At 31.4% G+C, this 23,520-nt stretch overlaps 3 protein-coding genes across 6 annotated transcripts; 1 reads left to right on the top strand and 2 right to left on the bottom strand.

The window, feature by feature from the left end:
• Positions 1 to 72: 72 nt before the first annotated feature.
• LOC122507544 (NADH dehydrogenase [ubiquinone] iron-sulfur protein 4, mitochondrial) lies at positions 73 to 2,052 on the bottom strand. The gene is made up of 3 exons (XM_043620329.1): positions 1,893 to 2,052; positions 812 to 1,153; positions 73 to 341 (listed from the first exon to the last, which is right to left on the bottom strand). Exons 1-3 carry the CDS (start codon positions 1,958 to 1,960, stop codon positions 164 to 166), a joined length of 588 nt encoding a protein of 195 aa, XP_043476264.1. The 5' UTR covers positions 1,961 to 2,052; the 3' UTR covers positions 73 to 163.
• Positions 2,053 to 2,344: 292 nt separating this feature from the next.
• Positions 2,345 to 15,646, top strand: LOC122507542 (divergent protein kinase domain 2A). 4 transcript variants are annotated; one of them, XR_006302124.1, is made up of 6 exons: positions 2,345 to 3,005; positions 13,766 to 14,066; positions 14,527 to 14,657; positions 14,762 to 14,982; positions 15,069 to 15,202; positions 15,322 to 15,646. XR_006302124.1 is itself a non-coding variant. In XM_043620325.1 (6 exons), exons 1-4 carry the CDS (start codon positions 2,436 to 2,438, stop codon positions 14,960 to 14,962), a joined length of 1,203 nt encoding a protein of 400 aa, XP_043476260.1. In that variant the 5' UTR covers positions 2,345 to 2,435; the 3' UTR covers positions 14,963 to 14,982; positions 15,182 to 15,202; positions 15,322 to 15,646. The 4 variants fall into 4 exon arrangements, 3 of the variants coding, with proteins under 3 accessions (XP_043476260.1, XP_043476259.1, XP_043476258.1); XM_043620325.1 differs by having other exon boundaries at positions 15,182 to 15,202; XM_043620324.1 differs by lacking the exon at positions 15,069 to 15,202 and having other exon boundaries at positions 15,325 to 15,646.
• On the bottom strand, positions 15,489 to 23,293 carry LOC122507543 (NSFL1 cofactor p47-like). The gene is made up of 5 exons (XM_043620328.1): positions 23,117 to 23,293; positions 19,395 to 19,812; positions 17,876 to 18,161; positions 16,252 to 16,455; positions 15,489 to 15,782 (listed from the first exon to the last, which is right to left on the bottom strand). Exons 1-5 carry the CDS (start codon positions 23,225 to 23,227, stop codon positions 15,650 to 15,652), a joined length of 1,152 nt encoding a protein of 383 aa, XP_043476263.1. The 5' UTR covers positions 23,228 to 23,293; the 3' UTR covers positions 15,489 to 15,649.
• Positions 23,294 to 23,520: the final 227 nt, after the last annotated feature.

The raw sequence follows: 23,520 nt of genomic DNA, 5'->3' as shown, positions 1-23,520 counted from the left end.
CAAACTAAAATTTTAAACAATAAAATAAATTATTTATTAATATTTATAAATAACATTTAAAAAATTCATCAATTAAATACTTAATAGTGACACACTCAAAACTTTATTTAAATATTCATAAGATCATTTACAGTTCTATAATTGATTTAAACTTTTTTAGGGTTTATTTTGTAGTTACTCTGGTTCTTCTGTTCCAAGAAAAATTTGTACCGTATGTACGTTGCTTTGGCTGATCATCAGATGACTTTTGTACAGAAAATTGCCAACCCATTTTTTTACAATGCTGCATGGCTTCTTCTTTCGTCTCAAAATCGACTTTAACGTTTGACATAGGATCTCCCCTGAAAAAACGAAATACTTTGACTTATTTAAAATAAATTAAGGCGATTATGAGTGATTAAATCCTCGACCAACCAACAGTGATCAGTCGATCTGACCTTAGCCATTAATCAACTTTTTAATCGGGCATTAATAAACAGTGACGGTATGATTTTTTTACTTGATGCGGGCGTGAATGCCCATGAAGCAGAAATAATCTTTTTCACATCGTTGAATAACACTATTTGAAACATTTTTTAAAGTCTAGTTTTGGGAGTCAAACCACTGCGAGTGGACATAATTGAACTGGGAGTTTTTAAAAAAAAAAAATAGAATTAATTAAATTTTACAAATTTTCATGACATTCTCGCATCAATATGAAACTGAAATACTTCTTCAGGTAGTGCACACGTTATGAACACCATTTGTTCTGATTTAATAACAAAATTTATTTTTCTAAACTAATACACAAAATGTGTCTAATGAAACTTACGTTGAAGTCCATCCCATTAGAGGGTTCTCCCATCGTTCACGAGTCTCAAATTCAATTTGCCAAAAATTCGTGTTGTTTGTACCAGACTGCATAGCATTCTTTGCTGGCTGATAAATTCGAACTGTTCGATTCTTAATGTGTTCCTCGGGAACTCCAGAAACAATACCAACATTCTCTTCAGTGGTAACTGTAATGTATCCATGTAGAGCTTCTTGCTGTTGCAGTTCAAGTGGATCTTGCAAAACAATTTTAGGATCTTTTTGCTCAGGTTCTTTCAATTTTGCATTTTCCTCAGCATTTAAAGTGTAGCGCAAATTACTTGTGGACAAGTGTTTGTACAATCTGCGAAGAAAAGAACAGTCATTCAAAGTTTTGTCATTTTTTTAGAATGCTAAAAAAATATCCAAATACTTATTTTTCATTAATCCTTCTTCCAAACTTGTTTAAGAGATTTTCTTTTCTAAATAACAATTATTCTCATTATCAAAAAGAAAATTATTATTAATCAAATTCACGAAGAATTTTTCTTGCAACAATGATTAATATAGCAATATTCTTTGTTTAAATTTAACCGAGTAACATGGTTATGTACTAATAAATTCTCCATTGGCTGATTTCAAAATATATATATCTATATATATATATGTATAACTATTTCTTATTTATCTAAGGAAGTTAGGTAATAAAAATAATGTCTGTGAAATCGAATTTATATTTATTATAGAATTAACAAATCAATTGAAACTTTAATTCATATATGATGATTATTTAACCATATTGTTTCATGAAAGCATTTCTACTAAAGTAACACTTGTCAACTATTACAGTTAGTGGACATTTTGTTTTGTTAATTATAAAAGAACTAAAAACCTATTAATAGTTTTAGAAAAGATTTGTTTAATTTTAATTTTAATATGTAGTATTATCATAATCTAAAGCTCTATAAGGTACTTTTTGAAAATAAAACAACAATAAAACAACTAATATAAGGATTATTTTTCTTTTTATTTCATGTCAAATATTCATTCAAAACTTGACTTTTTTACAAAGAGAAATGAGTAATTTGAAAAGAGACACTTACCCCAGTTGATTTATATTTCTAAGATTATTAACAACGCGAGTTGTCATAACTAACAAATGCGATGCCATTTGAAAGTTTTCAATATTATTACAATTTGTTATCTAATGTTTACAGGCATTAAAATTTAAAACTACATATTTTAAAGTAAGGAAACAGATCACTAAGAAATTAAACAAATTAGTTCTTTTATTTTGACTGCAGAGGTCAACCTGATCAATAAAGGTGCCTGTCGGGTGTCGGGAGAAAAAAAAGATTACCGTCGAAAGAAAAATAGTAGTCGAGAATTCGAGATTGCATATTCTGCACATATAAGTTTACTTCTTTAAATAAATAAATTATGGTAATTTATAATATGCAGAATATGAATTTACTTTGAATCAGACAAAACAAATGCATTTGCAGGCTATTGTAGAAACACCATTACAGATAGGTTTGTCGCAGTCTACTGTGGAAGCTACTTTACTGCGCAAACCTGTTGAAGCTGTTGATGCTTGTTCCTCTAAAATTATATATAACCTTGTTTTTTTAAATTATTAATTAATTATGTTTATTTCTTTTTATTTAATTATAATATATGTGCTTCTTTTTAAACTTTTAAAATTGAAATATTTCATCATTGCCAGTTTAGTTGTTAGTTTAAGTATTTTGATAAGTTGTTTGAACACTTTGGAAAATGTCATGAAGACAAAACACACAGAAAAGTGTCCTTTCTGTTATGGACTTACAGCATGTTATTTAATGGATGTTAATGAACTTACTTTCGATCACAGTGATCTATCTTCTTTGTTTTCCAATTATTTAGGGACAAAGAATGTTTATTTCGTTAACGCGGGAAATGAGAGACTGGTTTTAAAACAGCTAGCAAGCGATTCAGAACTAGAGCAATTCGATGAGATTAGTACTGTTTTCAGAGAGGCCATCGACGTTGATTTCCTGGATCTTATAAAGGAATCTGTCTCAACAAATATGAGCGATTCAACAAGTAAACTGCGACTCTGTCCAACTACAAAGAACATGGAATTGCTTTTGAAAAATGAAATTGATAACGAGCATTTCTCGTATAAATATATTTGGACCCTGGTGAAAGTAAATCCAGAACCTCTTATGTTGCAGGTATTTCTAAACGAATAATGCAGCCGAAACTCGATAACTTGAGTTTCGAGAGCAACAGCATGTTTTTGGTTGATGAGTTTTCGACATTAAGGGTTCATACCACTTTACACGCCTCAAAATTTAGCTTCTTTGTAGAATTCTTTACGATCCATGTAGATTTTATTGATCTACATCTTTTTTAGTTCATCAAAAACAGTGTTTAACTATAATCATAGATTATAAACCGTCGTTTTACTAGAAAAATATTATTTGTTTATTTAAAATTTAACAATACTTTTAGCCCTGCTAAACAATACTTGATACAATTGTCTATAAAAATATACATTTAAAATTGTAAAAATTTCTTAAGAGTACAAACAATTAGTTGAATAAATTTTTAATTTAATTACTTTGCTATAAATACCCATTTTTTTTTCTATGCAAAAGATATCTTGGCTGGAATGCCGCAGGAACTAGTGCACTTACCCTATTCAGTGCTGAGATCTTTCTAAAATTTTTACACGACATTTATAAAATATTTTACTTTCGAAATCCGAAATAAAAAAAATTTGATTTTTTCAAGTTGACAAAGTGGTATGAACCCTTAGATACGAAATCTAAATAATACTATGGGTTCAACCGAAAGAAATGGCTGTTGACTTAAACCACTCTATTTAATGATAGATCGTCCAACGTCCTTCCGGCAGGACGAAAAAGACTCAGGTGAGTCCCTCCGAAATCACTAAAGAAAACTTACATGGATCCAGATAAATAAAAAATGATATATGTATATCATTGGAAAGGTAATGAAACAAGCTTTCAGCGCATATAAATATCGAGCTTGTAAGTTCAAAACTAAGGGCTGGGTAGTTTGAAGAAGTTACATGTTCCAAAAATTCACATAATTTTTAGTCACAGAATGACGAAGCCCGGTCCTGCCGGCAGGACGCTTTTCGCTTTATTCAAGAGACTACCTAGCCCAGGTTTATAAATTTAAAGACTCGATATTTACATCATTTGAAAGCTTGTTTTATTACCTTTCCAACGATATATTTAGTTTTATATTTATCTGCTTCCATATTAATTTTATAGAGCAATTTCTAAGGGACTCGCGCCTGAGTATATACTCAAATATACTGAAAAATATTAAAAATGAATTTTTTTTAATTAAAAAATTAGGTTTCATTCTTTGAACGTTTCTGAAGAGAAAGAGACTCGTCCGGTCAAAAAATATTGATTTTTGGGAATTTTACATTAAATTTACGAAAAAATGTTTTTTTCACTGTTTAAAAACATAGCAAGTTTGAAGGCTTTGAAAAATGGTTTAATATTATTATTTTAAAAAGTCAAAAATATGTATTTTTTCGTCTTTTCGTCTACTTTAACCCCAAAGAGTGACAGAAAAGAAAAGTTGAATTCCCTTTTTTTAAAAGCCTTTTTTCGGAACGTCCTTCCGGCAGGATGGGCGCTTGGACGATTTATCATTAAATCTGAAAAAGTGAAAAGCCTTTCAGGTAAATAATAAGTGCATATACACTTAGAATAAGTGAAATTCATCTTTTTCATAAGTGAAATTTCACTTATATTAAGAACTTAGGCTCTAGTTCCAAAAAATCATTTTAAAAAGAAAATTGAATTCACTCTGCAACCCTTACAAGCAAACTCTACCTTACTGAAAATTCCTATATGAGATCCTAAATAGGATAAATTCCATAAAAATTTGAAATTGGAACAGGATTTTTAATATGAATTAATGTAGGAATTTGTATTTGTTTTACTACATAAATTAAATATTGTAGATTCCTATATTTTTTCAGTTATATTTTTGGGTTAGATTTTCTCAAGTGGACCTTAAATTTTCAAAATTTGAAATTTATCAGTGTAAATGTGCAAAAAGATAGTTCTATAAGAGTTACGAATAACCTGTAAATTTTATTAAAAAATATTAAATTGTTTATTTTTTATAAACAATTGAAATTTTATGCATAACATTTCTAAAAAATGCATAACTTTGACAAAAATTGACGAAACTTGATGATTCTTTTTGCAAATTAACTATGAAATTCCAAACTTTATAAAAACAATCGAAGCTCTTAATTTGTTATAAAAAATAATTATTTATTATAAACAAATTAAAAATAAAACGTGTTCTGGATAACCATATTTAATTTTATAAATAAGAACTTTAAGAGAATTTATTAAGGATTGCATATCAAAAAGAAAAAATTGTTTCAAGCAAATATTTTATTAATTATGAATTTTTTTGTAAGCGCGCGCAAGCTCCGTGATGTGGGCTCCCGCGTCTGACGAATGTCGTGTGCCCCGCTTTGCACGCTTTAACTTGTTTATTTTGGAAGGTTTTCTTTCATAATTTTTTTCAAATTTGGTTTGTATGTTTTGAACTAAAATTCAATTGGAATACTTGTTTATAATAAAATTAGTAATACATTATTTTATTTATATTATTTATTTATAATTTCTATTTTAAGTTTATTCACGGAAAAAAAATATTCTTCTTTTGAGAGGAAAATTCCTTTTGAATCAAGAATATTACACTTAATGGAAGAGTATTTTGCTCTTAAGATAAGAGGATTGTTTTTGAGCCATATTCAAGAGGAAAATATGCATTAAAAAAAAGGAATCCGCTTAAAACAAAACTATTTTTTTGTTATTTAATTGTTTTCAGTTGAATATTTCTCGCTTCGAAAAAAACATGTTTTAACTGATTTTTTTTAATTCTATAATTTTATATATTTACTTGTAAACTTTCGTACCTATTAAAAATAAAAAGTAGTAATACAATATATTTTACTACTAAACAGACTACAATTTTTTATGAGGGTTTTAAGGCGATTTCCTCGGTAAGCATAATGTGGTAAAATTTTGTTCAAAATTACGTGAAAGTAAAAAAAAATTTTACTTAAACTGAACGAACTTTTAAAAAATTTATATTACAATATTATCTTTTTATAAATTAAATTTTACAAAATCCTCAAACTGAAAGGATTTTTAAAAAATTTATTTTATACTATATAAATTACAATATAATTTTTTTATAAAATAAATTTTATAAAAATCCTTTCAGTTTGAGCATTAAAACACTCATAAAAATTTTAATCTGTTTAGTAGTAAAATATATTGTATTACTACTTTTTAATTTTAATAGGTACGGAAATTACAAGTAAATTAAAAATATTTTTAAATTATATAATACAAAAAAATTAGTTAAAACTTGTTTTTCTGGAAGCAAGAAATATTCAACTAAAAACAAGTGGAAGAGAGAGAGTGGGTGTGTGTCACGTGCGTGGTGTCACGTGCTAGGAGGAAGTATGGAGAATTTTGAAAAGAATGACGAGAGAGGGCAGGAGCGACTGGAAAGTGAAAATGAGAAATGCGAGAGAGAGAAAGAAGAGAAAGTGAGAGAGGCCGGTGAGTCAGGGGCGGAAAGTATAGGCGACGACGAAGTATTCGGTACCCCGAAGGCTACAAGAAGTTCGTCGGTGATTGATTTCACTGAATACAGTGAGAGAAGGAAAAGGGCGGGGAGGCCGAGGAACGTAGAATTGTTAGATAAAGAGAGGGGGCTGGCAGCGTCGAAAAGGATGATGGCAAAATGGCAAAGCCAAATTAGATTAGCGAGATTAGGTAAAAAAATAGAAAATGAATTAACAGAAATAAGTAAAAGCGGAGAAGAAAAAGAAGAGGAAAATGAAACTAAGGAAGGTGAAGAGGAAGAAAAGAGTTTCCAAGAACTTGCTTTTCTTATGATAAGGATGAGTGAAGAGACGAATGAGAGGATAGAACTATTGGGTAAAGAGATAAGGGAGGGTAGGGAGGAAAGTGGTAGAAGAGAGGAGGCAAGGGATGAAAAGATTGATGAGTTAAGGGAGGAAATTGGTTCTATTAAGAATATGTGGGGAGAATGGGAGAATAAATGGAGTAAAGAAAAGAATGGAATTATGAGAAAATTAGAGAGATTAGAATTAGAGCAAAAAAGAACAGAGAGAGAAAAAGAAGAGGAAGTGAAAATTTTGGAAAAGCGAGTGGAGGAATTGGAGAAAAATGTAGTGGCAGGTTGTAGTAGTGGAGGAAGGAATGTGCAAATAGATGAAGGGATAGAAAGAAAGATGGGAGAATTAAGAAGGCAGGTAGAAAGGCTGGAAAAAGAAAAAAGAAAGTGCAGCATCGTGATAAAAGGACTTAAAGCGAAAAAGGAGGAGGGAAAAAATGAAATTAACAGATTGCTGATAGAAATAGGAGCAAAAGCAAGCATTAAAGGAGTAAGAGGGGTGGGAGGGGATGATAAAGAAGTGCCGAAAGTGTGGGTGGTGGACTTGGAAAGTGAAGAGGAAAAAAGAGAAATAATGATGCTGAAGAAGCGACTAAAAGGGAGACCGGAAAGAATAGAGGAGGATAAAACGTGGAGGGAAAGGAGGGTAGGATGGTTGTTGCAAGGTAAAGCATGGGAAGAGAGGGGTAAGGGTAAAGAGGTAAAATTTGGGAAAGAATGTATCTGGGTAAATGGGGTGCAATGGTGGGTTGACGAGGAGAGGGGAGAGGTGGTAAAGGAGGGGCTGGGAATGGATTTTCAGGACGCAGAAGGAACGGGAAGAGGAATAAACAAGGAAATATAAAAATAGGGTTTTGGAATGTGGCGGGATTGGAAAACAAAGACGAAGGTTTTTGGAAAGTGGTGAGAAAATGGGATATGGTTTTTTTGAGTGAAACGTGGGTGGAGAAGAAAAAATGGGATTTTATAAAAAGGATTTTACCAAAGGGTTACAGATGGGAGATACAGGGGGCAAAAAAGGTGAACAAGAAAGGGAGAAGTGCTGGTGGGATGATAACGGGGGTGAGAACGAGTATAAGGGAAGAGAAAGGAAAGAAAGGAAGTGTGAAAAGAGAAGGTTGCATGGTAAGATCAATAAGCATAGAAGGGGAAATGGTAGATATAGTGGGCCCTGCTGGAAGTAAATAGATAGAAACCTTTTCTCTTTTAATCCCTTTCTATTGCTAATATAGAAAGAGATATGAATATTGTATAACTTTTAATCTCTTACCTATACTTCTTTATGCCTTTCTATTCCTACCTTTATCAACTTGTTCGCTATTTCTTTTAATCACCTTTTTTGAATAACTTTTAATAGCCATTTTAAACCCTTCTATCTCTTTTTATATACAATCTTATTACAACTTTTTGATATCCCTTTCAATCACCTTTTCTCTATTACTTTTAAAATCCTGTCTATTTCCTTGTATCTCTTTTAATGTTAGACCTTATAGACACTATTCTTTATGCCTATTAATAACCTATTCTCAATACCTTTTAATAACCTGTCTATAAACTTTTATCTCTTTTTATGACAGAAGTTCTCGATACTCTTCTTTCTCCTCATTTATAACCTTTTTTTAATAACTATTGATATCCTATTTATACCCTTCCATCGCTTTTTATGTAGGATCTTATTAACATTATTTATTACCATTATTCCCATTATTTAGATAGAAAAAGATAGAAATGCGAGACTGCAAAACTATAAACCTTTTTTATTCCTTTTTATCATTCTTCTTTTCCGAATGTTATTTCTTTAATCTTCTTTCAATCCCATATTCTATCTCCTTACTTCATTTAGAAGAGATAGGGATAGTTAAGAATATGGGGATTTGAGGAGATATAATAAGATTATCTCTTCTAATCTACTATAGTATATCCCTTTCTATATACATACTCATAAACTTATACGCGCATGCGTCGATCTTCCCAGCTGTTATGTGTCATGGCGTCGGGTCAGTAGATCAGAAAGCGTGTTTTATGCACTGTGCGATTTTACGTTTTTGTTTGAGTTTATAACTTCCATATTTTTAAAGTTTATTGTAAATATATTTAATCAATAAATGTTTATCAGTAATGGACAACCAAAATTAGTTTTAAACTCACACAGCATCGAAACTTTTCTAAAAATTTATTAAAGATTTACTTGCAAATTTTTTATAGATAATCGTAATGAATTAGAACAACACGATTAAGAAACTCAATTAACAACAATAGAGAAAGTTTTTAATTGAAATTAATCGATTTCTTCTATAAGGGATATCTCCTTTTTTACTTTCCTTTGGATTAGAAAGGATGTGAAAATGGATAGAGGAAGACAGAAATGTATGAATAGAAAGAGATTGAATAGTTCTATCTTCTTTAATTCACCACTTTGCATCCCCAATTTTTTATCTCTTTCTATATATTTTTTTCTATATATTTCTATATCTAAAACTGTATATAAATAGATTAGAAGGGATAAAAAGAGATATAAATATAAAGTTATAGAAAGAGATAAAAAATTTGTATCTCTTTTAAGTATCCATTTTGCATCTCCAAACTATTATATCTTCTAATCTTTTCTTTATCCCCTTTTTTTAATCTCTTTGTATCTCTTTACTTCCAGCAGGGGGGGTATACAGAAGGAGAGGGGAGGTGGAGGGATGGAATATATTGGAAGAACGAATGGAAAGGAGTAAGGATAGGAGGGTATTAATAGGGGGGGATTTAAATGCGTGGACGGGGGAATTGGGGGGAGGGATATGGAATGAAGATCTGGGGAAGTATGAGAGAACATCGAAACACAAAGAAGAAGACAAGGAAGGGAAGAAACTGGTAAATTTGATAGAAGAGTGGGGGGGATCAATTTGTAATGGAAATATAAAAGGAGACGAAGAAGGAGAATTTACGTATATAGGAAGAGGAGAGACAGTAATAGATTATGTGTTAGCGGATGAAAGGATGAGGGAATTAATAGAGAAAATGACAGTTAAAATAGAGGTAGGGTCGGATCATCTCCCGCTAGTGGTGGAATTGTCAGGAGAAAGTAGAAAGTGTAGAGGACGGACGAAAGAAGAGAATAAAAAGGAAGGAAAAATTAAAATGGGGAAATGGGACATTGTAAATTTAAGGAAATATGAAAAAATGCTGCAAGAAAAATGGGAAGGGGAAGAAAGTGAGGAAAGTGTCGATGAGCAAATAGCAAGAGTAAGAAGGAATATAGAGAGAGTTAGGAATGAAGTTGAAAAAGAGATGGTAACAAACGGAGAGAAAAAAGGTTGGTGGGATGAGGAGTGTGAGAATAGCAGAGAGGAATTGAGAAAGTGTATAAAGGATTGGAGAAAGGGTAGAACAAAGAAGAAGGATTATAATGTTAGGCACAAGAAACACGGCAAGTTACTCAGAAAGAAGAAGGAAGAAGAGAAAAAGAGATTTATGGAAAAAGTGGAAAAGGCGGTGAGAGAGGGAAGAGAGTGGGAAATAATAAATGAAGGAAGAAAGAGAAGTAGTGTGGTGAGTAAGGAAATTAGCATGGGTCAATGGACAGAATATTTCAGAGAATTAAGTGGAGGGGTAGAAAACAGAGTAAGAGGGGGAGGGAGAAAGAAAATAAAGAAGGAAGAAGTGGAGAAGGAGATAAGCAGAGAGGAAGTGGATGGAGCAATCGAAAGATTGAAGAGAAATAAGGCAGCAGGATACGATGGTCTGGAAGGGGAGAGTATGAAATACGGGGGAGAGGTGATAAGAAGGGAAATGTGGGATTTAGTGAACAGGATTTGGAGAGGGGAAGGGTGGCCAGAAGAGTGGAGAATGGGGGTAATAGTACCCTTATTGAAGAAAGGACAAGGGAAAAAAGTGGAAGAGTACAGAGGGATAACACTCATGCCAATTGGATACAAGGTGTATGCGGAGATCCTGAGGAAAAGGTTAGAAGAGAATGTAGAGAGAGAAGGTGGGATACCACAGAATCAAGCGGGTTTTAGAAAGGGAATGGGAACGTTAGACCACATTTACACACTAAATTATTTAGTAAGTAGGAATTTGGGAAGGGAGGGGGGTAAATTATTGGCTTTATTTGTAGATTTTAAGGCGGCCTTCCCGTCAGTCCGACGAGATGTCTTATGGAAGACATTAAAAGAGAGAGGAATAGAGGACAGTCTTGTAGAAAGGATAAAGGAGTTATATACAGACGTAAAGGCTAGGGTTAGGGTGGGAGAGAAATTAGGGGAGACGTTTTGGATGGGAAGGGGACTTATGCAGGGTTGCCCGCTAAGTCCTCTTCTGTTCAGTCTATTAATGGCGGATTTGGAAGAGCGACTAGAGAAGAGAGGGAAGGGAGGTGTGGTGTTGGGAAAAGGAAGACTGTTTTCACTAGCATATGCGGATGATGTGGTTTTGTTTGCAGAGAATGAAAGTGGAATGAGGTTGTTAGTTAAGGAGTTTGAATTGTATGCAAGAAGTAAAGAGTTATGGGTGAATGTGGAAAAGACGAAGATGATGAGATTTCGAAAGAAAAGGAGTGGTGAGGAGGAAGTGTGGAAAATGAATGGAAGAGAGATTGAAGAAGTGAATGAGTTTTGTTATCTGGGGTATTGGTTCGCGTATAATGGTAGTCACAAGCTAAATGTTAGTAGAAGAGTGGAGAAAGCGGGAAAAATTATGGGGCAAGTGTGGGGAATAGGAAAGAGGAGGTTTATGAATGATTGGAAAAAGAGGTTATGGTTGTTTGATGCGTTAGTATGGTCCGTGTTGTGTTATGGAGTGGAAGTGTGGGGATGGTGTGAATGGAGTAAAGTCGAGAGCATGCATGAGAAGTATATAAGATGGACGATGGGGGTGAATATGTGGTGTCCAGGGTACATGGTGAGGGAAGAGATAGGAAGAGAGAAAATGGTGGTGCGTCAAAGAAAGAGAGCATGGAATTTTGAAGAAAGAATGAGTCAAGGAAAGGGAAATGGGTGGACGCAGGTGTGCTGGAAAGCGATAAAAGATAGGGAAGAGAGGGGGGTTAGGGAGTGGTCAAAGTGGGAAAAAGCAAGGGTTGTGGCGTTAAAACAGGGAAGGAAAGGAAAAAGGGGTGGGGTAATTTTGGAGGAGGGATGGAAGGAGAGAGATAAGGATGAAAGATGGGAGAGAATTGTGAACTCTAAGTATAATAGATGGTATAAGATGGTGAAAGGAGTGGGAGAGCCGAAATATTTAAAATGGATGAAAGAAGAAAGCAGATGGAGTAGGATGGTGTGTTTTAGGATGGGAGAGAGGATGAATGAATGTAGATATTGGATGAGAGGGGATGAAAGGATGTGTAGAGTATGTGGGTATGAGCTGGAAGATTGGGAGCATGTGTTGGATAGGTGTGCAAGTGTGTGTCAGGGGAATATGGGAGATGGAGTGGATGAAAGAGTGAGGTGGATTTTAAATGAGAATGGACAGGGGGAGAGATGGATGAAAGAATTGGAAAAAATGAGAAAAGGTGTGCGTGAAGTTATAGAGGACGAAGGGGAGGGTCATGGGGAATAGAGAACTTTAAATAATAGATTGACGAAGCTAATCTGGGTGAAAGAAACCGGAAACGGAGGCCCGGGCACTGGCGGATAAGAGTAGTTTTAAGTAGAATAAGAGCGAAAGATTGTAATTAGGTTAAGGCTATATGTTATTAATCTTAAGATTTTTGTAAATTTGTTTGTAAATGGATCCTCGAACCCTGCTGTGCGCAGGGAGAGTAAATAAAAAAACTAAATAAACTTAAAATAGATTACATAAATAAATATAAATAAAATAGTATATTACTAATTTTATTATAAACAAGTATTCCAATTGAATTTTAGTTCAAAACATACAAACCAAATTTGAAAAAAATTATGAAAGAAAACCTTCCAAAATAAACAAGTTAAAGCGTGCAAAGCGGGGCACACGACATTCGTCAGACGCGGGAGCCCACATCACGGAGCTTGCGCGCGCTTACAAAAAATTCATAATTAATAAAATATTTGCTTGAAACAATTTTTTCTTTTTGATATGCAATCCTTAATAAATTGTCTTAAAGTTCTTATTTATAAAATTAAATATGGTTATCCAGAACACGTTTTATTTTTAATTTGTTTATAAAAAATAATTATTTTTTATAACAAATTAAGAGCTTCGATGGAGTAAACATTATTTTTATAAAGTTTGGAATTTCATAGTTAATTTGCAAAAAGAATCATCAAGTTTCGTCAATTTTTGTCAAAGTTATGCATTTTTTAAAAATGTTATGGATAAAATTTCAATTGTTTATAAAAAATAAACAATTGAATATTTTTTAATAAAATTTACAGGTTATTCGTAACTCTAATAGAACTATCTTTTTGCACATTTACACTGATAAATTTCAACTTTTGAAAATTTAAAGTCCACTTGAGAAAATCTAACCCTTTTATGTCAATGTCCTTTACCCACATTAAATCCTACAAAAAAGAACATGTGAAATCTTAAAAGTTTCCTCACTAAGAATTCCGTATGTGAAATCATATATATGGAAGTATTTTAAAAAATTTTTAAATCAAAATTGTTCTAAAATTTTGAAAATTCGTATTGCTTGTGTTTCTAACAAATCCAAAGCACATTAAAATCGACATTCATTCAGTAGTTTTTAAGAAAAGCCTGTTTCTGTTTTATGTTTTATGTTTACCCCTCCAAAACTCAAGAAATGCAAGTTTTCGGAATACATATTATTGTCTTCAAGTGGGTATCAACATTAGTTATATCAATATAAGTCGAAGTGAAATAAGTGCTTGTCAATTTTGCATACTTAGCAACAAACTTCTTAACTCTGTAATGCAAATTTGTTGCCAGTTTCCTGAAAGAATTGTTGTATGTGGAAACAGGTTTAAAAAGTTTGGATTGCTTATCCATTGCTTAGATTAAGAACTTGAAAGAAAATTAGATAGTTGCTCTTATCGTACATCAAGTAAAACTTTTTAAATAGATTTTACCTGCAAGACTGGGATGGCCTGTTCCTAAATATTATGGAGCTTGTGGGAGATTAATTGTTGAAGAATTCGTCGGTCCTGTTCTGTCCAAGTTTTACAATGAACTTTGGATTCTAAGAGCAGAAATAGCTTCTAGCTTACTCAATGCAGCACATGCGCTTACTTTTCAAGATGAAAATTTTGCATTTTATTTAACAGATGTTTCTTTTGATAATATTGCCGTTGATTCCAATAACACTGCCAAATTTATTGACCTGGAAAATGTTATCGTGGTTGATAAGCATACATCTGTCACAGGTAAATTACTAATGTAATTTTGAGTTTGAGTTCTGCATTCTTAAATTTATAAAGAATAAAGTGTTGAATTCTTTTGAAAAACTAGAATTCTTCAACATAAAAATAGATGAAGGCCTAGATACGGTTTGTTTTTTCAATGAAATTTATTAAAATCCCAACTAGTTTCGAACTATATAATTATAGTTCCTCATCAGGGGATGAATAATTTTATAAACATATTATTATCCAAGCGTCGGACATAGTTTATAAGATTTCAGAGAGGATTAAATAAAAATTAAATGATCTGAAAGAGAAAATTAAAAAAAAATAAAATAAAAGTAGATACTTAAAGAAAGACTTGCTGAAACTGATATGACTAAATAACTGTCTGGAAAATATTTTAAATATTTTAAATAAATAACACAGCAACCATTTTTTTTATTTAATAAACCTGCATACGAATATGCTGAACATGTTTCAGATCAATTTGAAACTTTGAAAACCGTCCACAAAAGCGACTCAGATTTTGGCTGTGACGATTGCTTAATATTTTCTCCAGCAGACATATGTGCACATCAAGTTAGCGACCACAACTATTATGCCATTTGCAAGGTTCGTTTACTTTTGTGATTTAGTTTTAAGAAGGAATTATTCAGCTTTTTAACGTGAATCTACCCAAACCTCTTTCTAATTCTAAGTTCTCAACGTATTTTCAGCACATTTTAGCCAGAAAGATGACTGAAAGACAAATATCAGATGGCCTTTTACACGATGTACCGGATAGTATTCTAAGTCGATACCCTATTTTACTTAATCTTGCAAAAAAGTGCTCCAATTCTGATACTTTAAGCAGCAGAATTACTTCAGGGATTAGACTCAATAGCTTGTTGAAAGCTATTGTTAGGACGCAAATCTAGATTACAAATTTCAATTCTAGGTAATGTATTTGCACTTTAATAAATATATTACATTGAATAAATGTATGTGTTAGTTTGTAAGGTACTACATTTCATTTGGAAGTAGGAGTGCTCATTTGAGGTATATCATACATTTCTCACAATGCTTTTTTAAGAAGGGTTACTTCTTTCTCTCATTCTCTTTATCTTTCTTCATGCTTCAAATATATCAACTTGCAGAAAACTTAGATTGTATATTAGGTATGTACCTGCAAAAAGTCTTTTAGTTTGTTACTTGTGTGAAGTTAGCTGCGAGCATACGAGATTATACAGATTTTGTATTTATTTGTTATCATATTTCATTCATACAATGTTTTTAGAAGACTTCCATGAATGAATTAGGAGGAAAAGTATAAACTATATGGATGTAAGCAGGCACTGGAATTAATACCACTCTTTTACAACCAACTAAATCCAGCAAATTTCAACGCCTGTAAATTCATTTGAAATTTTTGGTCTTAAAAACAACGTAAGAAAAAATAATACATTAACTGTACGATTTGTTTATTCAAAAAACTTTTTCTATGTATTTCCATCGCTAGGTGAATTAATTAAAGACATAAATTGTAATAAAAAAGCCAAATGGTAAAGTAATTCCATGTAACAAAATTTTCAAATTGAATAAATAGAATATTGCAGAATTAATCATCACTTCAGTCGTTGAATAACAGTAGAATTTTGTAAATTAGCATCGGCGACCGTAACACTTTCTTCATTTAATTCCTTTGTGGGATAAGCAGTAAGAATTCTGAAGCTCAGCGATGCGTATTGAGGTCGTAAACTAATAATAACGTTAAGGAAGTAATATATTCAAATATTATTTAAAGAGTTAAAACATAAAAATAATACCTTAATAATAAGTAGCCCCTGCCTGGAAATCAGTGTAGTAATGTAGTTACAGGACAACTCTAACTCTATTGCACGAAAACGGCATTGAACGGCATCATCCAGCGCCTCTACCACCAACGTAGCAACTAAATTCTACCCAGGTTGCATGTATAATTTAGTTGCTATGTTGATGGTAGAGGCGCTGAAAGATGCCGTTTTCATGCAATAGAGTTGACCGGGCTATATTTATTATTTATTTAGTTTTAGATGCTATGCTTGCGTTATTCTGACGCTGCGTTTTGCCTTGAGCAATGAGTGTAACAAGGATAGACGTATGGGTATGTGAAAACGGAAAACGCAAGCATGTAAACTCAGTAGTTAAAAAGTGTTGGACAATTAGAAAATTTATTTGAAAAGGATACGTTGTGATGAATCGACGAAGATCACCAATAGTGTGAGATAAATTAAAGTTTTCCCTCACGTGGCTGCCATCAGCGAAACGAATTTGAATAGTCGTCGATGGATTATTAGCATCGAAATTTAAATCAGTTCTAGCTTGTCTTTCGTTGGCATCTGCGTCTACAATATTTGTTACTACGGGCATGCTGACCGTAGCAGGAGATGGGCTGGAAGTAAGCAAAATAAACACTTTGGTCAAAAGTATGTGTTTTCTTCATATGCTATGATCTCATATAGAGCAAGACTTAATTTTGCTTGAAAATTGTCACTCGGTAGTTTTGGGGGTCGCTGATTACGAATCTGAAGTCAGTTTTTCAAAATTCAAAATGGCGGACAAAGAAATTAAAAATCAATTAAATTTGCTTGAAAGTTGCCAATCGTGAGTTTTTGGGGTTCTTGATTACGAATCTGAAGTCTGCTTTTTATAATTCAAAATGGCGCAGGTGGTAACTTTCAAGCAAAGTTAATTTATTTTTAATTTCATCAACCGCCTTATTAAATGCGTCATTTTGAATCCTGAAAACCTGACTTCAGATTCGTAATCAGCGACCCCGAAACCCGCAGAGTAACAATTTTGAGTAAGATTTAGTAACTTTCAGATTGATACAACATTCTTTTTATTCCAGGTCCTATTAAATGAACTCCAAGGTAGTGCACCTTGGCGCTGCCTGTTTAACCCTTGGAACACACACCTCGTTTTTCGAACAAGTAGCACACTCCAGGGTCACTGTGACCCTGTTCACTTTTCAAGACTTATTTACCATTTAAAAACTTATCATTTAATTTACATAAAAAAAATTGTTTAATATTCTTTAAACATTGAAGAATAAGTTTCTATACTTGAAAAGTTTCATTATAAATATTTTATTATAGAAAAAAAATGCGAAAAGTAGACAATTTTTCAGAAAAACAAAAAAAAATGATATTTTTTAAAAAATTGTTGTTCTTGTAATTTTTAATATTTTTAAGTAATTAATATTTTACATTTGTATTCTTGAATAGTGGTACAATAAAATAAAAATAAATTCTATACTGTACTTTGTAAAAAAACAACAACTGACTGGCGCATTATACTCGGGGGACATAGGAACGTGTTACTAGAACCTAAAACAATTACTTTTAGGTCACAGGATCTCTAATTGTTATAATTTGTTAAAGGAAATTTAAGTTTAAACTAAAAGACAGGGTCACACAGACCCTGTATGTGCTCCGAGGGTTAATAAAATATACCACATATAATAAAACTTAAAACTGCACGGAGAGAAATCTGTTAGGATTAATGCTCATAATTTTCATCACTTAAACCCTATAATTTATAGTTAGGTGTTTATATGATAATTATATCGATAAATAATTATCAATTTAGAAATTAATTTTGCTCTGAAAAATGAAGCTGCGTGTCAGAATGAATACTTTTGGTTAGCAAGTGTGTATGCTAAATTTATAACACCGACTCAATCAGGGTGGCCGCAAGATTGACTTTATCAATTTCCCTGACATTTCCCTGACTTTACTGACATGTGGCCACCCTGTCAATGCCATATTCGCGACAGACTTCTCCCCATGTGTAAATATAATATTTTGTACCTTCCTAAGGTATATCCTTTTCCAGAGAAAACATTCAGTTGAATTTTCGGAGGAGTATACTCTTCGTTGCGATGGTCTTCCATATCAAGACGAACTTCCCCTGAATGAATTTCTTGCTGAATTTCTATAGGTACTTCTCCACGTTTTATGGCGTTTAGGAACTCTGTGTTTTTCGGATCATTGTACGATCTGAGACCTCTTTCATTTATAGTAAAACCATTGCGCCAAAGCTTTAATGTAATAAGTGTACAATCTGCTTCTTGAGCTGAAGATGGTGCTGCAACAACTAAAATGATTTCATTTATAAAACACATTGTTATCAAAATCTGCAGAAAATGCAATTTAAATAAAACGACGTATACGTCGCGTCATCACAAAATTGTTGACTTTGATTTTCTCAAAGTTTTGTTTATAACATTTGTTTGACAAGAATTACATTAATACCGTGAAATACATCAACTCTTACAATCGAATACTATTGGAAATTAATTTCAGTTTTAAATAATTATTTTATGAGTATTAAATACAATTGAAAAAATCATTAAATTCTAGGGGAGTGTGTCTAGTTGTGAGACGGGTTTTATTTTCCACCTATAAATTGTAAATGGGTAAACGAAATTGTAAATAAAATACACCGTTCGAAAAGTAAATTAAATTCGCAACTTTTATTCAAAAAAAAGTTTAGTGTTCAGATGAACTCGAAAAATTTTATCATCATTTTCCGAGCATATCTGTTTTGGTAAAAAAATGTGTCCAGTTGTCAGACACTTATAAAAAATTGCTATTTTGAAAAAGGAAAAAAAAATATTTTCAACCGTCGAATAGAACAATGCAATATTGCATCACAAAATATAAGAAAAATACTAAATGAAAATGCATAACATTTATCTTTTCCAATTAATAATTAATTTGGAAAAAAGTAGATACTTTGGACATTTTGAAAAAAAAGTTTTTTATGGTACATTTCGTAAACCATTTAAAAAATTTTTGAAGATGGCTGGAAAAGTATTTTAAAGTATATACATTGTATGTGCCAAGGGACAGAATGGCATCTTTTATGGTCAGACTTTTTTATATAATATGTATAAGCATAGTAATGTTTAAACAAGTGTTATTTTAAACTAATTTAAATTTATAACCATAACATTTTATTATTTTTAGTAAAAAATGATTGGTTAAAAACAAAAGATTCAAATTATCACATGTCATGTGTAACTTGTTTTTAAACATTACCGTGAAAACTGTTGCTTATAATTATGTAGAAAATGTCTAACCATTAATCGAAATTTGATCTTTTAAATCATAAAAGACACCATTCTATCCTTAAGCACGTACAATCAACATTTATAATCTGCAAACTATGCTTTAAGCCATTTACAGAAAATTCACCATTTTAATGAGATTGTAGAATGCCCCTGGTGTGAAATTTTTAAAACTAAAAATGATGACAAGTTTCAAAGTACATAAGTCATTTCGGACGTAATTAATTGTCCAGGTTAAAATTTGATTGCAAGCCTACCTTCAACATCATTACTCGCTTGACCTAACTTGTATCCGGTGCCGCTAAAAGAATTTTCACCCTTTTCCTTTTTCGACTTGCTTTCTATAGACAGTGATTGTTCTTTACATGACTTGAACATTTCTGATATGAGGTCTTTTTTCCCCGGCCCATAAACTTGCTGTCCGCTATTTTCGGAGCCTCCGGCGTAAAAGGCTTGCCCTTCTTCTTCATCAGAACTGTTGTGGTTTTTCTGTAAATCTTTAAGAGTTGCGATCTTCTGTCTAGTCGCGGCATTATAATTTGCTTGATTCACTTCTTTCGGTTGCTGCTCGCTGGTGCTCGTTTCCTGTGTACTTTCATTTGGAATAATGTCTGCAGTCGCTCCACTTGCTGTTGCACCTTGTTCATCAGTTTCATAGAAACTTGCAAGAGCGACCTGAAATACATCATTTCATAATTTCAGAAACTTAATTTGGTCTCCAAATAAAAATTTAGGTATAGTTCTGTGCATAACGCATAAATTGTTAGAGAATATTTTAAATGACTGAAAAGTTACTACAAAAACAAAAACAAAAAAAAAAGAATTAAAATAAGTTGTTCATTTTATGACCATTTAGCTTCCTCAAGATAATTTTTTATTATAGAACTAGCTATCGTATACCGTCGTATTTTCTACCAATACATTTAACAGTGTTTCTACCAATCTGGAAAATCAAGAAATATCCGGGAATTTAATTTGACCGGAAAAAAACAATAATTAGTTACCATTAACTATTTCGGTAGGAAAATATTACTATTTGAATGGTCTCCACCCTTTGGTAAAAAATCAAAAATTATTAAAAATTATCAAAAATTCAAAAAACCAAATTTCTTAAAATTCAACATTTTTTCTTTTCGTTTACTGCATTTAGCTTTATTATTTTTGAGCTCTTCAAAAACACTTTACAATGTTACTGGAACATTACGTGCTACTGGGGAAAGAGAATGAAAATTATTATTAGGTATCAATATTTTCATTTCTATATAGGTATAAAAATATTTGAACTTTTAAATTTTAGATTTAAAATTCCTAATTTTTTCTATTTTTATGATAAAATTGAAATTAGAATTACCAGAAAAACAAATTAATTAATTAATCAGAAAATATCAACACCAACTTGATGCAAGAATTAATCAATATTTAACCCTTTGGGGAGCAGTGAATACCTTCAATATTCATATGAATGATGATGATTCATATGAAATATTTTGAATATTGCAAGTAAATATTTAATACATTTTTAGGAAAGTTTCGGTGCTGTGGGGGTTAAAATTTCAATAAAGAAAAATGTTATTTCAAAAAATACAAAAAAAATTCTAAGAAATTCGAAAAAACCTTTGGGGCCGTCCATAAATTGGACGACTTTACGTAAGACATTTTTTTGGAAAATTCGACCCCCCCCCCCCTTTGTAAGATATTTTACGTATTAGCGCCATTTTTTCTATTGTTCGTAAAAACTAGCTGGACCCCCCTCCCCCTAAATGCCTTACGTAATTTATGGACGACCCCTTTCTGCCAATAAAAATTGAGGATCCCGATCGGAAAACCGGTTATAATTTTTAATACTTAAAATCGTTGACCTATAAAGAAAGAATTTTTAATTCTTGTAAGCATTTCATTTTTATACTCGGATTACGAGAATGTTCCTCCAAAAATTGAGAATTAAAACTTGTTAATTTTTAATTCACCAGGATAATGATTTTTAGTTGAAAAGAATGCAGGCCTCGGATTAACTTTTTTTAAGGCGCAAAAGAAGTCGCTTTAGTCGATTAAAAATACAAAAAAGTCGAAAAAGTCGTTTTATTAGTGTTGTCACCAAAATTTTATTTTGTATTTCCCTGATTTCTAAATTAAATTTATCAAAACTTGTATAATTTTGCTAAATAAATATTCAAATACTTCTTATTTGTTTTTCTACAGGAAATAATACCTATTTTTAAAATATCAATTAAAAACCTTCTGAATACTATTTAAAAATTACAACTATAGTCCTTCCAAAATTCAATTATTTTCTACAATTTTTAACTAAATTTTATCTCTAAATCAATTATTTAAATACAAAAATTCAATTTTTCATAATAATTGTTTATTTTAAAAAATTATTAAGGTATAATATTTTCAAAAAATAATTATAAAAAATTTTAATGTTATTATTATATGTGTGTATTTGAACTTTTTGAAATATTTAAGTGAAAATATATTGAAATATTTAATATTTTTAAAAATTAGAATGGAAAAATTCTAAGAATTTCTTCATATCTAAAATATTTTAATATAATTTTTAGAAGCAAATTTTTATTTTAAAATTTATACTTGAAGATTTTTCATTAAAACTTTTGAGAATTTAATTATTTTTAAAATTTGCAATTAAAATTCTTCAAAAGTTGATTTTCTTAATATCTTCGAAATGGCGAAATTATTGTCAAAAGTGCTATTTAGAAATTTGAAACAACCATGTGTAGTATACTTTATTTTTTCAATTTGACATTTTTTACTTTTGTTTGTGCAACGCTGGAAGCAAAAGTTTTTTTTTTTAGTTTTTTTCTACACTTTTACGAATTTTTTCTTAAGGACATTCTGAGGAAATCGTGTAATGTTTCCAAATGTTAGGTCTTGGGTTTTGAAGGTACACACCTCAGGAATATTTACCACCAAAAACTTTGATGAATTTGAAAAGCGTTTTTTTTTAAACAAATATTTATTCTCAAAATGAGCCTGTGGGGCAAACCGGCCATAGGATATTTTCATTGTATCAGAGTTTCACGAAAATTATTATTAATTAGAATGTTTTTTTCATTAAAATATTTACTTTCAATGAAAAATAATTATCTTCCAATGAGAATTAGACCCTTTAATATTGTTTCCCTGATAATTTCAAACATTTTTGTTTTGTAATTGAAAAAAATTATTTATTTAATTAAAATTCAATCCTGTATTATTAGTTACATTATTACAACCGTTAGTACGGCCGGTTTGCCCCACTCTCCCCTAATAAAATACTTTATAAAAATGAATTATTTTCAATTAAATTTTACAAAATTTCAATTATTCTAAAATTTTGTAATTATACGTATATTTTAAAAATTTTATTATCGTAAAAAATGATTCAAAAATATAATTTTAAAACATTTGTCTATAGTTATTATTCACACTATAAAATTCATAATATCCGAGGCCTGAGCAGGGGGATAAATATCAGCCTGGGTTCAAATATCATCGAAATATGACAAAAAATGTTAATAATTGTCAATTTTTACAAGGTATTGAAATACGTTAAAGAATGCTAGGTGAAGTTAATTCTCATGACGTTTTTCCAAATTAAAAATGCATGGCTATTGGCAAATGTTGTTAAGTAAATATAAAATTCACAATTTTTTCATGTTTCTCCCATCTTATTGGATACAAATGATAAAAAATCAAAGCATTAAAAAAAATTGGATTCTATTACAGCAATATTTATTAGCCTTCTTTGCAGTCGTGCATTATTAAAAGCAAAGACAAATTTTCAGACTTTTTAGTACATTTAAGTTGGAATATGAATTTAAAAGAATGCAATGAAAAGTGTTCAACTATCACAAGTGTTCTGTTTAAATGACACCTTTTGCAATTGTTTACTATCAAGTTTTAAAAGTTAACCCTATCCTGGCCAAATGTTAAAAAGTAAAATACAATTTATAGATTTAATAAAAATTTGTCTTACATCGAGTTGCCACCCTGCAGATTCTAAGAAAAATTGAGCTCCTTCAGCATCTACACTGGTCACATCGGAAAATTGGGCGACTAATTCTTCATGACTCGTCATTTTTACCATAACCCAATCTATTCAGCAAAATATAAACAACCGAACCTTCGTGTCTATCCCCGCTACCCAGAGTATCATTCAGTCTGGCCAAAATCTAGTCTAGTCTAGTTTTTCTAAAATTCCCTAAGTGAAAACAGACCTAAGGGTGCAATCCCATTACAGCAGAATACGTCGACCGAAAACAGAAAATCATGAGTGCGAAAGAGATAGATAGATATTGTTGTTCTTTTCACTCTCATGATTTTCTGCTTTCGGTCGACGTATTCTGCATACATGGGATCGCACCCTAAAGGTCAACGCAC

Source organism: Leptopilina heterotoma, unplaced genomic scaffold, assembly GCF_015476425.1.
Source record: "Leptopilina heterotoma isolate Lh14 unplaced genomic scaffold, ASM1547642v1 Lhet_47, whole genome shotgun sequence".
NCBI classification, from domain to species: Eukaryota; Metazoa; Arthropoda; class Insecta; order Hymenoptera; family Figitidae; genus Leptopilina; species Leptopilina heterotoma.
Note: the sequence above shows the minus strand (reverse complement) of the source record. Positions and strands in the feature narration are given on the sequence as shown.

Coding starts and splice junctions, on each gene's coding strand:
- LOC122507544 (XM_043620329.1), bottom strand. CDS start 1,960: ATGGCATCGCATTTGTTAGTTATGACAACTCGCGTTGTTAATAATCTT. Junction 1,154..1,892: donor AGAAATATAAATCAACTGGG/GTAAGTGTCTCT, acceptor TTTTCTTCGCAG/ATTGTACAAACACTTGTCCA. Junction 342..811: donor CTAATGGGATGGACTTCAAC/GTAAGTTTCATT, acceptor TCGTTTTTTCAG/GGGAGATCCTATGTCAAACG.
- LOC122507542 (XM_043620324.1), top strand. CDS start 2,436: ATGTTTATTTCTTTTTATTTAATTATAATATATGTGCTTCTTTTTAAA. Junction 3,006..13,765: donor CAGAACCTCTTATGTTGCAG/GTATTTCTAAAC, acceptor CTTTTTAAATAG/ATTTTACCTGCAAGACTGGG. Junction 14,067..14,526: donor TAAGCATACATCTGTCACAG/GTAAATTACTAA, acceptor AACATGTTTCAG/ATCAATTTGAAACTTTGAAA.
- LOC122507543 (XM_043620328.1), bottom strand. CDS start 23,227: ATGGTAAAAATGACGAGTCATGAAGAATTAGTCGCCCAATTTTCCGAT. Junction 18,162..19,394: donor AGCGAGTAATGATGTTGAAG/GTAGGCTTGCAA, acceptor AAATCATTTTAG/TTGTTGCAGCACCATCTTCA. Junction 16,456..17,875: donor AAAGGATATACCTTAGGAAG/GTACAAAATATT, acceptor GCTTACTTCCAG/CCCATCTCCTGCTACGGTCA.